General features: G+C 42.4%; 1 protein-coding gene across 1 annotated transcript; it reads right to left on the bottom strand.

The window, feature by feature from the left end:
• Positions 1–1902: 1902 nt before the first annotated feature.
• Dydc1 (DPY30 domain containing 1) lies at positions 1903–13378 on the bottom strand. Its single transcript, XM_051142378.1, has 5 exons — positions 13215–13378; positions 12667–12768; positions 11739–11825; positions 5062–5166; positions 1903–2044 (listed from the first exon to the last, which is right to left on the bottom strand). The coding sequence occupies exons 1-5, from the start codon at positions 13359–13361 to the stop codon at positions 2015–2017; spliced, it is 471 nt and encodes a 156-aa protein (XP_050998335.1). The 5' UTR covers positions 13362–13378; the 3' UTR covers positions 1903–2014.
• Between the last annotated feature and the right edge of the window lie 1727 nt (positions 13379–15105).

Raw genomic sequence — 15105 nt, 5'->3', positions numbered from 1 at the left:
CCCCTGCTGGATTTCTTGCCAACCTTGAACCTGGTTCAGAAGGAAGATCTAGAGCCCTTCATAGGAAGCCCGAGGCATGGTCCAGCAGCAGAGACGGTCTGCCAGAGTAAGCCTGGCCGCCATCAACAACAGTCTATGTTCCTGAGAGACAGCCAGGATAAGCCATTGTATTTGAGACCCAACTCCCTTTAAGGTTAAGAGCTACTGCTTCTCCCCATTTCATCCGGTTCTAGCCAGGAGTTCTTCAAACAAGGCTGTGTCCTGCTTGCATCCGCAATGTCTCAGCCTATAGCCAGCCAACTCCAACTCTCACTCATACCCTTTGAAGCGTGTCCCAGGCTGTGCAAAGTCCATAAGGCACATCCCCTTAAAGCCGTCCCATCTCTCTCCTCCAGCCTCCCATGATGGAGTCCTCTAAGGCTTGGTGGACCAGCAAAGACACAGTTCCCTTCTCTGACAGACTCTCATTTATGGGTGAGAGTGATAGTAAGCCATTCTGGGCCTGAGAAGACATCTCTCCAGGGATTTTTGTTGGGGGAAAATGTATAGAATAGGGTATGGCAAGATAATATTTACATTTAATAAAGTAAATGTTTTCCCCTATAGTGAATATAAACATGTTTTTGTTATGATCCCAAGTGTGGAATGTGGAACAGACTTGTGTGAAGGTATGTGGTGTTTTGAGTTGTTTTTGTTTTCACTGAAAACAGACTTTTGAGCAAACAGGTGATGTTTGTCCACCACAAAAGAAACCACCGCTTGTGGAGACATGGTCTTTGCCAACTGATAAACATCCTGGTACAGACTCTGAGAGGAGATATATATATGTGTGTGTGTGTGTGTGTGTGTGTGTGTGTGTATTTGATCCCAAAACAAGAGGCAAGGCTTTTTGGGTTTTTGTTTTGTTTTGTTTGTTTGTTTGTTTGTTTTTTGTCTTGGCTGTTCATCATGTCACTTTGAGATGCTCCTAGAGAGAACCACTCTAGTGAATACTTTTAGGTTCGAGGTTCTGGCTGCTGTTCTGGGTTCTAGCGGCTGTGGTTATAGTCATCTTTGTTAAATTGTTGTTTTGCTGTTTAACTGCTATGCTGGATTCTGCTGACTATGCCAGTGGAATTGCTCCAAGGAACTGAGTCTAAAAAGGTCTACTTCTCCTGTTCCCATTAACCTCTTTTCTCTCCTTTCTAGGGTAGGTGGGTTGGAAAGGAGGTGTAAGCATTTAAAAAAAAAAAAAAAAAAAAAAAAAAAAAAAAAAGCAAAGTAGGTTTAAAAAGTTCAAGGCCTGGGCTAGAGAGATGGCTCAGGGATTAAGAGCATTGGCTGTTCTTCCAAAGGTCATGAGTTCAATCCCCAGCAATGGTGGCTCACAACCATCTATAATGAGATATGGTACTCTCTTCTGGCCTGCTGGCTCACATGCATGCAGAATACCGTATAAATAATAAATAAATAAAATCTTTTAGAAGTTCAAAGCCTACAGGTGGTGCCCAACGTGGAGCCAAACATCACCTGTTCTCTCATAAGTCCATTTTCAGTGGAAAAACACCACACACCCTCACACAAGTCTGTTTCGCATCCCACACTTGGGATCAAAACAAAAACATGTTCACATCCACTACATACCCCTATTTTTTTCCTGTTTCATTCTCATCCAGACAGTGTCTTGGGGAAAGGATATTGTATACAAAAACATGTTTAAAAACAAGGGTTTCTTTCTAGCATTTGTAGTTTTATACCTACGTCTTTAAGAACTGAAAACTCACATCATAGCCTTGGATTTGGAAGAATTCTGTTAAGGGAGTTCTCCTAAGAGAGTTCTGTCATACTTCCCCAACGTATCACAAGCAACTAGTTGTATTGAGAAATCTAAACTGTATTTTAAGTATACACTTGAAACCCATTTATAAAGTCAGTGGGTGGGGGAAGGGAGTAGAATTGAAAAGAGAAAAATACATATTAAGGCCCTTGTAATTTGAAGTTTGAAACAGAAATACTTTTTTTCAGCTGGTTGGTCCTACAAATCTTGATCAATGTTTAATGCAACCTAAAAGCAAAACACAAAGTAAATAAACTTTACCACAATGAACAGAAAACACAAAGCAAAGAAAATGAAGCTTAAACAATGTCGATGTAATCCTATAAAGGGAGTCTTCTGAGTTTCGAGTGACTTAGAAGAAAGACTACCCAAGTAGTATATAATCATAAGTGGTGTGCCCAAATGAAGTCTTTGCCTGGCCTTTCTCTTCCATCCTGAAAGGCACTCCCTTTTCAGAGCCACCTTCTATGGGGAACAGTCCCCTTGACTATAAGCCTTCTCCTTAAAGGATGTAGCCATCTGTCCAGCCTGGCACCTCTTATTGGAATTCCTAGTGGTCCCCTCCTACCTAGACCTCAGGCCTTCACACACTGCACTCTTCCATCCATGCTGTGTTCCCTCCCCTAGCTCAGTTAACACACATACCCTTGGCTACTGAATTCAGATCTTCTGCAGGGCTCCGTCCCAGAGCTATGCTATACACAAACTGGTTTCTGGCCATGTGCACGCCTCATAGTCACCTGAAATTCAACACCTTCATGACTAAAGCAACCCTGTTCAAAAAACCCTACTTCCTTTCCGCATGTTCACTGACTCACCCAATGATAACACTCCCAGATTCTCTGCTCAAGGAGAAGGGCTGGGTTACCTTCTGGGCTCCCTCTCCCCTGCCTCTTGAGCCAAATTCAAGGCCACTCTGGTCATATCTGCGCTTTCTAGACCTGGTCATCTTGCATGCAAATGACCACGTAACCACCCAAAATGTGGTCTTGCTTTTCAATGCCTGCTCTACTTTCACTCTCCACCTGAGAAAAATCCTTAAATCCTCCCAACAACTCCCTCTGTTCCTAAATCCAATCTGCCTAAGCAGGCATGCACAACCTCATGTGATCTGGCTTTTCTACCCCCAACCCCCACCTTTAAGTCTCAGCAGTCTCCCAGCTCTGCAAAGCTTAGCTGGAATGCTGGGCTTTCTAGCAGCTCTTTGGCCTCTCTTAGGCTCTTATAGCCCCTTCCCAATGGCCCCTGGGCTCAAAGGGAAGGAATTGTTTATTGGTTGTAGCTCCCTGCTGTCCTTCTAGCCCTGCTTTCTGAATAGCTCTTGAAAGTGTTTAGTTCATCCTTTCTTCTACTTCCATTAGCCATTATTAAATATGGCAAGGCCAGAAAAAATAATAAATAAATAAATAAATATGGCAAGACCCCTCCCCCCAACCTGCAGACCTTCTCACTCTGCCCACTCCACACCTTGGCTTCCTCCCTTAGCTCATTTACCTCTTTCTTTCCCATTGTCCTCCCAACACTGTAACCACGTACTCTTTCTAAAGTGCAGCTCTCACAACATAGGCTCCCACTGCTTACAAGAAAATATCTGAGGCACTGAGCAAGAATTACAAGTCCTTTCAGGGTAGGGCCCCTGCTGTCTCCTTTATCTCATTTCTCATTGTCTGAGGCATCCCTCTTTATTCTCTCTCTCTACCTAGAAGTCTTCCTTGGAATCCCCTTGTCCCATCACTGAGCAACAGACCCTACTTCTTTCTAGAACTATGCTCCCTAAGCTTCCTCCACCCTCGCCATGTCCCATGTTCTCAGTGCCCACAGACTGAAGTAACAAGATGTGCCTGTTCTAGTTTGCTTGCTTTCTGTTGCTGTGACAAACACCACAGCCAAGGCAGCATGGCAGGAGCAGGGATATTTGACTCACACTCCCAGGTCACAATCCATCACTGAGGGAAGTTGAGTCAAGGACCTAAGCAAACACCATGGAGGACTGGACCCGGCCTGACCATTACTACTTACTGGCTCCCTCCCTCAATTTCCTGATTTCTCATTCAGCCCAAGCACACAGTAGGCTGAGCTCTCAAGAAAATGTCCCCAAAGACTGTGCCCACACACTAATATGGTGGAGGCAATTCAAATTCAATTCCAGGTATGTCAAGCTGACAACCAAGATTAGCCATCACAATGCCCTCCAGGCGGGACAGTCCTCCTGCTGATCTGACTCAGTTACTCATAGACCTTTCTTTCAGCCATTAACCAAGTGTGGACAATAGATTTCCTAATCAGTCTATGAGGAGCACCAAATGCTGTTCTGATTGTGTTTCTCCTCCTCCAGACAACAAAATTCAGCAGGCAAAAATTGACTTATTTCCCACTGCATCCGGCACAGTGTCTGACACACTAAGCTTGATAAATAAACATATGCACTTACATACCATAAAAACACTTGTTCACACTAAACTGCTTATGTGTTTCCAGAGCTTGCTCCAGAAGAGACAAAATGAATCTTTCCCTTTTGAATTGATGGATTGTGTATTTCACAAAATGATTTTAACACATGTATTTCTAAGAGGTTTTGATGTTTTCAAAAATCTAACTGTAAAATATACAGGCACAGATGATTAGAGATAGAAGCATAGACAGCAATAAGCCTATGCATGTACATAAACAGAGAGATGCCAGTGATGCCTCCTTGACAAGCAGAGCACGGTGGCGCATGCCTTTAATCCCAGCACTTGGGAGGCAGAGGCAGGCAGATTGCTGTGAGTTCGAGGCCAGACTGGTCTACAAATTGAGTCTAGGACAGCCAAGGCTACACAGAGAAACCCTGCCTCGAAAAACAAAACAAAACAAAACAAAAAAAACAAATATTTTTTTAATTAACAATTTGATTAATGGGGCTGGGCAAGTGGCTCAGCAGGTAAAGAGCACTGGCTGTTCTAGAGGACTTTGGTTTGAATCCCAGCATCTATATGGCACCTCACAACCTTCTCCAGTCCCACGGCATCTGGCACCATCTTCTGGCCTCCAATGGCACTGCTTGTGTATGGCACATAGACAAATACAAGCAGGCAAATATGCATACACATAAAATAAAAGTTTAAAAAAAAAAAGAATTTGGTTAGTACCTGCACTCGATGTCTCCTTTGCATGAAGGGAAACTATTGTTACGCTCACCTCATCTACACTAGACCTTATCAAGATGGAAACTAATGTGTTCTGGGATGACACGCCTTGATACTCACATCAGATAACATCGGCTCATCAAGCTCTTCCACTCTGCTCAAGTTCGGGGCCCCGTAGCGATCACTGATCTCTGCTAGGGTTTTGCCCATGTCCATCACTGATTCCTACGGTCATAAAATTCAGTTTTTACTTTTACAAGGCCTCACAATAAGCATGTTCCTTTTCTTTCAATTCTGAAATAGAATTTCTGAATTAAGCACTCAGACTCAACAGAATTAATGCCTCTTAACAGTAATAAGTACTAAAAGTTATTTTTAAAATCCATTTGGAATTTCAAAATACATAATTTGTAATTGATTCTGTGGACAACATAACAGGACATTGTAGATTTGAAATATACCAGTGCATATTGAATGTCCAAAGTTTATTCACTCTGAGATTTGTTTCAATTACCATACACCTGTGACTTATCACCTGAATATCCATTTGGACTGTCATTTTGTAGGGGTTTTTTGTTTTACTAAGACTGAGTCTCTCTAAATAGCTTTAGGCATGCCTGGAATCACAGCTATCCCGGCTCAGGCACTGTGATCACATGAGTGTGCCACCATGCCCATCCTGGACCAGCAGTATTGACAGTGCCCTTATTAAAACCTTAGCCACTGACTCAAAAACTAAGGTGTCTATTCTAAGGTATGCTTTCATTTCACACAGCCCACAGTAGCTCTTCCTTCTGACTGCATGGACTCCTCACCCCTAGCTGTCCTTTCACTGCTCATCATCTCCTGGATAAAGTAAAGAAAACACTGAATATTGTTCATTCCTATTCCATGTTTGGTTTTTAAGTTTGTTTGTTTGTTTGTTTGTTTGTTTTTAAGTGCTCTGGTCAGTTTAACAGCAAAGGCAGTATCACTTTCTAAGGAATCATTAACAGTGCACACAAAACAATGGATCTCAGTTTAATGTATTACTCTATACTAGGGAGATAACTATTTATAGTTAAATAAAACTCTTTCAGAAAATGAGTTTGACCAGAGGTGGAAGGTAAATCTCAATTCCTGGAGACACCACATCCTTCAGACACACAGGCCTGAGCTGAAACTGACCTGAATGCCTTTTACCCAGGCAACCAGCTTTTGTGGTACCAGAAGATACCATACAAGCTTCCAAAGGAAAGTAGTAACCAACAGCCCTATGAACCACAGTTACCAGCACACACAATAACACTACAGGGCAATAGTGATACGCATACCTAAGTGGCAACCCAAGAGCTCTCTATTGGGATTTTAGGATCTAATCAACAACAGGGGTGTCCTGCTTGGTACTAGGAAGCTAGCTAACTATTCAGGCCAAGTAAAGTCATGGATCTTAAAGGAGACGCTACAACTACCACCTTATTAAACCAACATAATTCCTATCTACGCTCTGAATATTTGTCCTCATACCCATAGATAAATGTAGTCCTCATCTTAAGGAAACTTCTCTTAGCAACAGAGGCTGTTGCCAAAAAATAAAATAAAACAAATTTAAACCACATTAAAATAAAACCTCATTAAATTAAGAAGCAGAGCTGCAGAGGCAAATTTCAGTGAATACCTCTATAAAACAACTCCTGCACTGAAGGCTCTGGGAACATGGAAGAGGGGGGGAAAGAGTGTAAGAACCAGGGAGGGAATCAGGGAGTTTTGCTATAAGACTGTGTCTCATAGAATCGTCAGAAATACATGCATGAAGTCTCATTAGCATGACTTCATGAACATGAACCAAACAAGGACAATAGACATGCCAAAGTGGACATGGGAAGGCCCACAAGACCTCAACTGTGCTCAAAGAACTACAGCAACTAAGGGATGCAAAGAGTAGGAGAAATAGTCTTTGCTAATTAGTTATCCAATGCCAAATGACCTGCCTTGAAAACATATACAAAAGTTATATTTCACAAGCAAAACAGGTTATATTTAGGAATGCGTGTGTGTGTGTGTGTGTGTGTGTGTGTGTGTGTGCGTGTGCGTGCAAATAACAACAGTTAATGAAAAAAGAGGCAATGAATTTAAAGAAAACAAGGAAAGGTATATAGGAGGATTTGGTGGAAGGATATAATCCCAGCACTCTGGGAGGCGGAGGTAGGTTGATCTCTGTGAGTTCAAGGCCAGCCTGGTCTTCAGATCGAGTCCAGGACAGTCAAGGCTACACAGAGAAACCCTGTCTTGAAAAACCAAGAGAGGAGGAGAGATTGTATGAAATTTTCTAAGATTTAATAAAATACTCTGAATTTTTTAAAAAAATGTTTATTTACTATGTATACAGTATTGCACCAGCATGTACACCTGCACACCAGAAAAGGACACCAGCTCTCATTATAGATGGTGGTGAGCCACCATGTGGTTGCTGGGAATTTAACTCAGGACCTTTGGAAGAACAGTCAGTGCTCTAAACCACTGAGCCATCTCTCCAGCCCAATACTCTGAATTTTTTAAATGGGCTGAAACATTAAAATTGAAGCAAAATTTCCAGCAACTATAAAAAGCAACGATATTAAAGTAACATCTTAAAATAAGAGGTTTTTAAAGGGTGATTGAAGTTGGGTTGTGCATACAAGAAGGGAGAGCATATTTCTGAATGAATTAACTTTGTCCATGCTATCATCCAATGCCCAAGTGGTCTTCATAGGTCCTTAGCAACACTTATACACTGCAGTGGAAATGTCTGCCCAGCATGGGAGGCCACTTCTGAATGAGAAGGTTTTCTTCCAACCAAGCCAACATACTACTGCCTCCATCCATCGCTTCATCACTATGACCTTGTAGCAAAGTCACATGACTCATGCTGGCATGAGGCATTTTGGCAGTTGGAAGATTATTCATTTGTGACTGCACCTATGGCCACCCTAATTATAGAGATACATGTGGTACTATTTTGCAAAGAGATGGTTTCTCTCTGTGGCCCTGGCTGTCCTGAACTCGCTTTGTAAACCAAGCTGGCTTCAAACTCACAAAGATCCACCTGCCTCTGCCTCCCAGAGTGCTGGGACTACAGGTGTGCTCCACCACACCCAGCTTCCCCCAAGTTCTTTTACTAAACCAAACAATAAATCCATTCCTCTGCGATGGTGGGAACTTCTACATGTGACTCTCTAAAAGCCAGTAAGATCCAATTTCCTCATCCTTTGCCACAAACTAGAGCACCGGAGCAAGGCTGAAGTCAACATCAGAAAGCAGGAGGGAGACATTCCTGTTAGCTCTTGACTCTCTTGCTCCCAGGGGTCTGAGGCAAACATCCCAGAGTCTAGCCCCTCTTCAAGTCAGGATTACTTGTTGTGTGTCTGCAGGCCAGAGCAAGGCACACAAAAGGACTCTGAGTAGTGTGTGAGGTGGGGATACTTTCCAAGGTGGAGCAGAGGGGCACTAAGGCCATAATTAGTATTAAAGCTGTGTTGACTCTGGTCACACAGGCTTAGTACCTGAAGACATGAGTGTGACTCTCTCTTGTAATTGTATGTGTGTGAGCTTACGTGCATGCCCTGAAATGTTCCTGTTCTACAAGCTAACATATCAGCATCTAGATGTTAAAACTATGCAGATACTTGAATATATGCTTCAACATTTTACCTGGTTTAATCAATTCACCACCCTATATGAGGGGGTATTTAAATTTATTTTTAATTTATTCACTTTACATCCCAATTGTAGGCTCCTCTCTTGTCTCCTCCTGGCCCTCCCCTCCCTCCCTCCCCTAGTCCTCAGTAAGGAGGAGCCCTCCTCCACTATCATCTGACCCCAGCCTCTCGTCTCATCTGGACTGCTTGCATCCTCTTCCTCTGTGGCCTGGCAAGGCCACCCCACCAGGGGGAAGTGATCAACAAGTGGGCACCAGAGTCCATGTCAAAGGTCGCCCCTCCTCCCCGTATTACGGGATCCACAGAGACTGTGCTGCCTATCTGCTACTTATAAGCAGAGGGTCTAGGTCCTCACCATGCACGGTCCATGGTTGGTGCATCAGTCTCCCCAGAACCCCTCCCTCCTGAGCCAGATTTGTTGGCTCCACTGGTCTCCTTGTGGAGCTCCCGACCCCAACTCTTCCATACGACTTCCTGAGTTCCACCCCAAAGTTTGTCTGTGTGTCTCAGGATCTACTTGGATCTTCTGCTGGGTGGCATCTTTCAGAGGACATCTATGGTAGGCTCCCTTCCAGTTCCTTCTCTTCAACTACTTCCAGTGTCTGTTCTATTTGTCCTTCTGAATGAGAGTTAAGCATCCTCCCTAGGATATTCCTTGTTATTTAACTTTTCTAGGTCTGTGTATTATAGTGTGATAATCCTGTATTATGTGGCTAATGTCCACTATTAAGTGACTTTGCGGGTCTTTCTACGTATGGGTTACGTCACTCAGAAGGATCTTTTCTAGTTCCATCTATTTGCCTGCAAATTTCAAGAGTTCTTTCTTTTAATAGCTGAGTAGTGTTCCATTGTGTAAACATACCACAGTTTCTTTATCCATTCTTCAGTTGAAAAAAAAAAACCTGAATAGCTAAGACAATCCTGTAAAATAAAAGGTCTTCTGGAGGTATCTGCATTCCTGATCTCCATCTGTACTATAGAGCATAGTAATAAAAACTGTATGTTCACCAGGCACGGTGGTACAGGCCTGTAATCCCAGCACTCAGGGAGGCAGAGGATCTCTGTGAGTTCGAGGCCTGCCTGGGCTACAAAGTGAGTCCAGGACAGTCTGAGCTACACAAAGAAACACTGTCTTAAAAAACAAAACAAAACAAAACAAAAGGCATGATTCTGGCATAGAAACAGACAGGTGGATAACTGGAATAGAATTGAATACCATACACTTATGGACACTTGATTTTTGAAAAAGAAGCCAAAACCATGCAATGGAAAAAAGACAACATCTTCAACAAATGGTCCTGGTCTCAATGGATATTTACATGCAGAAAATGCGAATAGATCATTATTTGTCACCCTGCACAAAAATAAAGTCTAAGTAGAATAAAGACCTCAACATAAAACCAGACACACTAAATCTGTTAGAAAAAAAAAAAAAGCGGGAAAACCTTGAGCTCATTGGCACAGGAGACAACTTCTTGAACAGAACACCAACAGCTCAGGCTCTAAGATCAATAATTAATAAATGGAACCTTGCCAGGCATGGTGGCACACGCCTTTAATCTCTGCACTCGGGAGGCAGAGGCAGGCAGATCTCTGTGAATTTGAGGCCAGCCTGGTCTACAAAGCAACTCTGGGACAGCCAAGAGAAACTGTGTGTCAAAATAAAATAAAATAAAATAAAATAAATAAACAAATAAATAGGGCTTTGTGAAACTGAAAAGCTTCTGTAAGGCAAAAGACACTGTCAACAGAACAAAACAACAGCCTACAGACTGGGGAAAGATCTTCACCAACCCTACAACTGACAAAGGGCTAATATCTAAAACTCAAGAAATTAAACACCAAGAAACCAAATAATCCCAATTAAAAATGAGGCACAGAGCTGAACAGAATTCTCAACAGAGAGATCTCATATAGCCAAGAAACACTTAAAGAAATGCTCAACCTCCTTAGTAATCAGGGAAATCCAAATCAAAACAACTCTGAGATTCCATCTTATGCCTGTCAGAATGACTGAGATCAAAAACTCAAGTGACAGCACATGATGGAAAAGATGTAGAGAAAGGGGAACACTCCTCCATTGCTGGTGGGAGGGCAAACTTATACACCTACTTTGGAAATTGGTAATAGTGCTACCCCAAGACCCAGCCATACCACTCCTGGGCATATACCCAAAAGATGCTCCACCATACAACAAGGATATTTGCTCAAGTATGTTCATAGCAGCTTTAGTCATGATAGCCAGAATCTGGAAACACCCTATGTGTTTTAAAAGAAATGTTCACCAGTGATGGCACATGCCTTTAATCCCAGCACTCAGGAGGCCAAGGTAAGATCACTGAGTAGGAGGCCAGCCTGATATACAAAGCAAGTTGCAGAACAGCCAGGGCTATACAGAGAGACCCTGTCTCAAAAAACAAAACAAAAAATGTTTCAAATGATTTTTTTTTCTCAAACATATTGACTGCATTCGATAAATGTTGCTTCTGATTTCTGTTTTAATTCTGGGTCCAATAAAGGGAGTTACAGTTGGGTGGAAAGATAGTAGCCATAGGTTCAGTCAATCAGAAGTCTGGCCTATATGGTACATATTTTCAGGATATTAAGAATTATTGGCTAAACTAGAGATTTGACTTTATGTACATATTACCAAAGAAAATGGGCTTTTAAAAAAAAACAACTAACTCATTTCGTTGGTTTGTTTGTTTGTTTGTTTTCCATAAGAGACCTGAAAATCAACATGAGTACAGATTTTTTAAATGTAAATGATTTTTTGGTAAATCTAATATGAAAAAAAGTAATATATTGCTCTCTCATTCATCAGAATACCTTCAAATCAGCCAACATAATTAACAGCAGCTGTCTCCTGACGAAACCTTGACAGCATCTCTCTGGGGACCTGTGCCGCTCATGAAGGCACACACATGACTGTATTCACCCACTGTGTGATGCCTTGGTCCTGTGCTACAACTGGAGAGCAGACAGAAAGACTAGGGCCTGAAGTGCCACAGCTGCTGGGTTCTCCATCCTATAGTCTTTCTGCTGGCATGGCTGGAAGAAACAGCCTGAAGATTCTAGAAGCTTCTAATGAGCAGACCGGTAACACAAACTTCAGATTACCTTACTTAATTTTTCCTCCTCTCTCTGGAATTCTGTCTTCTCTTTCTCTTTTTCTTGCATTTCCAACTCCAGCTGGAATGCCAATTGCTGCTGAGAAATCACAAGTACTGAAATCATAGGGTAGTTACAACATGTCCATACCTAGACATTAGCTCTACCTCTCCTTTTTGCTTGTTTGTCGTAGAGAGTTCTTACCTGTCCAGGCTGGACTCTAACTCATAACAATCCGCTTGCCTCCACCTCTCCAGTGCTGGCATTACTGGAACTACTACACCTGCGTATGTGTCACTTTTAGGTCCCCAACTTCATTCTTAGTGTATGCTCATGGTTGATTCTTGCTTCATAAAGAAGATAGGAACAGAAGCAGACTCTGCTCCCAACTTTGTGTCACAAGCCGATACACCCACCTGTACCTAGGCCACTTGTTCCTTGTCTCTGAGCTACAAAACAAGAAGAGCTCATCCACTTGTTTTTCAGACCCATTTCCTCTTCCTATTGTGGACAGAAGGTTCTAGGCCATTCTTTTCTATGTTCTAGTGTCATTCATTGTACTCTGTGCGTTCTTAAGTCAAAACAAACCCACTGGCCTTCCCTTCACAAGCCCCATGAAAGCATTATGCTCACTCCCCATCTCCCTCCTTACCCATTGCACCCCACCCTCTCCACTGTTCCTGGAGAGATTGTCTGGGTCTGACTGAGCACTAGCTCAGTAGTGGTGCCCTCTACTACTCTCCTCTTGGCTTCCACTACAACACACTCTCTCAGTTGTTCTATTATCTCATGCTACTGCCTTTTCTGCAAAGAAAGATGGGCATACTAGAGAGCCATGGTCAAGTGACCAGCTCTGGACAGTATATTTCAGGATGTGGGTTGCACCACACCGAGGGTGACACTGCTCACTTTAGCTGCATTTGAGCTCTTATCTCACCTGCTGAAACAGGAGTTCCTCCGCTTTGAGGCGCTCCAGCATCTCCTGCTCCATCATGGCTACTTCTTTCTCACGTGCCAAGGTAATCCTTTCTTTCTGTCTCTGGCAATTGGTAAAAAGCAACAGCACACAACTTATTAGAGACCAAGCAATCTACAAATGCGATCTCAGGAGCATCTCAATTACAAGCCCTAGAAAGGGGGTTAAGCAAATGATGGCCTATTCATTAGCAAACTATACAACAATTTGGGGGCATTTTATGTTTTAGCTCAACAAAGAACACAGAATTAAGATTATACACTAAATATAAGAAAAAAGAAAAAATAAACAAGTATGTCAGAAAAAGATAACACAGAGAAGAAAATATTTAAAGTAAAAAAGAAGTGTTCTTTCAGTTTTTGCTCTCTCTACTTTTACCTATTGTCCAAAGTTTTTATGTAATATACATTTTTGTAATAGAAAAACAAGATTGAACATAAAAATATAGACAAGAGGAACCAAATGTCATGCCATTCTAATTTCCTAAAAGGTAATCCATCCATATTTACCTGTTGCTCCGTGGTCACATTTTTCTTGTACTTATAAATCCACAGGGCTAAATATTCAATTGGATCCACTGGGCGAACTCTTGCCACTTCTGCGAGGCCTTGAGTTAAGCATGTCCCCAGGCACTTTTGGAGATACATTGACTCCATTTTTAACTCCTAAATAAAACCATCTAGCCATTCATTAGACAAGGGTTCAGAGTAGACATGGTTAAGAGTAAAGTAAAGCCAGGGAGCAGCGGCACACACCTTTAATCCCAGCACTTAAGGTAGAAGCAGACAGATCTCCGAGTTCAAGGCTAGCCTGGTCTACACAGTGAGTTCCAGGAGAGCCAATGATACACAGAGAAACCCTGTCTTGAAAAAAAAGAAGAAAGAAAAAAGAAAGAAAGAAAAAGAGTAAAGTTAAACTGGGGTGGAAGGGGGCGGGGGGTGGGGTGCGGAACTACCTGAACATTCCATTGAACATTCTACCCTGTCACTAGTCATGAGTGTCTTTCATTAGGGATGGCATAAACAAGCTGGCCCTAATTAACTTCAAATCATCTACAAAAGGACTCGCAGAAGTCATAGCTCTCAAATTCAGTCCCAGAATCATAATTGGACACTAGTACTGTACCAAGTAACGCTGGTGCCAGTTAATGTCCACAACATCCCACGCCATGGGTAGATAGGAAGTCACACTCAAAGAGCTTAAGTAAACAGCCCAGAGCACTTGGCTGGCAGATGGATGTAGGATTTGTGCCCACTTTTTGACCTCAGGACCTCGCTTCTCCTACGCACATCAATAAAACATCACAAATTGTCCATCTCTTCTTTAAAAGCATATATGCCAAAGCCAGAGAATATCGATTCAAATTCAAATCACATGAGGTTACTCATAACCTGGCCGTAAATTTTTGTTTCGGCTAACTTCAAGCATCTCCCTGTCCACCAAATACCCTGTCGTTCTGCTCATCACACCCTGCACTTTCGATCTCCATAAACCTTTCCTCCCTCCACACCTAATCATCTTCAAGGCCCAGAGCTGCTTGAGAAGTGTGTGTGTGTGTGTGTGTGTGTGTGTGTGTGTGTGTGTGTGTGTGTACCTCTATCTGTCCTCCTCATCCTCCTCTTCCACCTCCTTCTTCTTCTTTTGGTTTTTCAACACAGGGTTTCTCTGTGTAGCCTTGGCTGTCCTGGACTCCAGGCTGGCCTCGAACTCACATTGATCCACCTGCCTTTGCCTCCCCAGTGTTGGGATTATAAGCGTGTGCCATCATGCCCGGCTATCTGTCCTTCTTCTAGAAGACAGGCTCTTTCTTCTAGGTTCCCAGGGAGTATTTTGGTCACAGGGACGACACCACTGTCTCTCCATGGGAGCAAGTGAGCAAATTTGTGCACACTTCCAGCGGTTTCCCAGTCTCTTTGAATATGAAAACTGCTGCTTGGTTTTTTTTCTTTCTGGGATGACTATTTCTATTTACCAAAGACAGAATATGCAGATGAACAATAACAGGCCAAAGAAATGGTTACACCCAATCCCAGAACTGTGACCCAATGAGTCACAATTTCTTGGGGTTGCCCACAGAAGGTAGGGAGAGATCACATGTCCCAGTAGGAAGGCTACTGGTGGTTGGTTGGGTTTTTTTTTTTCACTAAATATATGTGATATGTCTATCAGTTGCCTTCCAAACATTTGCATTTGTACCTATAGACTGTCTCTGACTTCACATGGCGTGGAGATGGGTAGAGAAGATAAATATTAATGACAAATCAGTAAATACAAGATTAAAATTGAAATACATTCTCTGAAGAGCAGATAACAGGTGATATGTCAAGCCAGGGAAACCAAAGAGACAAAAAGCAAACAAAGAAACAAAAACTTCTGTGAGGAAGTTGATATTTGAGTTAA

Source organism: Acomys russatus, chromosome 3 (assembly GCF_903995435.1).
Source record: "Acomys russatus chromosome 3, mAcoRus1.1, whole genome shotgun sequence".
Taxonomy (NCBI): Eukaryota; Metazoa; Chordata; class Mammalia; order Rodentia; family Muridae; genus Acomys; species Acomys russatus.
This window is presented reverse-complemented; position numbering and strand designations above follow the sequence as displayed.